The 479-nt window shown below is 61.0% G+C and overlaps 1 protein-coding gene across 1 annotated transcript in view; it reads left to right on the top strand.

Moving 5' to 3' along the window:
• LOC104271382 (agrin-like) overlaps positions 1-479 on the top strand; it is a gene marked incomplete at its 5' end in the record, with an annotated part of 10890 nt that overhangs the window by 8070 nt on the left and 2341 nt on the right. The window contains 1 exon segment of the mRNA XM_009866031.1: positions 2-154. Within this exon segment, the coding sequence (XP_009864333.1) occupies positions 2-154 (153 nt within the window).

Genomic DNA, 479 nt, shown 5'->3' on the forward strand with positions numbered 1-479 from the left:
GGAGCGGGAAGGGGCTGGAGCGATCCGACTACATCGCCCTCGCCATCGTGGACGGCTTCGTACAGATGGCTTACGACCTCGGCTCCAAGCCCGTCATCCTCCGATCCACGGTGCCGGTCAACACCAACCAGTGGATTCACATCAAAGCCTACAGGTGTGAGGGCTGCGGGGTGGGGAGAGCAGCACCCTGGTGAATGGCTCTGGGGTGGGCGAGCTCCATGCCCCGTGACCCCAAGGGTCCCTCCTCTCCTTGGGTAATACTAGAGGGAAAGGCACGCGGGCAGCGGAGAGGTGCATGTCGTGACACGCCGGGAAATGTCAGAGGGGACAGGCTCAAGGAGGTGGTACGGAAGGTTCACGCCTTTTATTTTAGCCAGCCAAGGGTTTGACATTCTCTTCGCGTTGAGCCCGAGCCGTCCCTTTTTATTTTTACTGGTGGTGGGAGCGGTGAGCGGATCACACGGCCGGCATGCCGGGGA

The sequence above is a fragment of the Apaloderma vittatum genome, unplaced genomic scaffold (genome assembly GCF_000703405.1).
Source record: "Apaloderma vittatum isolate BGI_N311 unplaced genomic scaffold, ASM70340v1 scaffold36233, whole genome shotgun sequence".
In the NCBI taxonomy this organism is placed as follows: Eukaryota; Metazoa; Chordata; class Aves; order Trogoniformes; family Trogonidae; genus Apaloderma; species Apaloderma vittatum.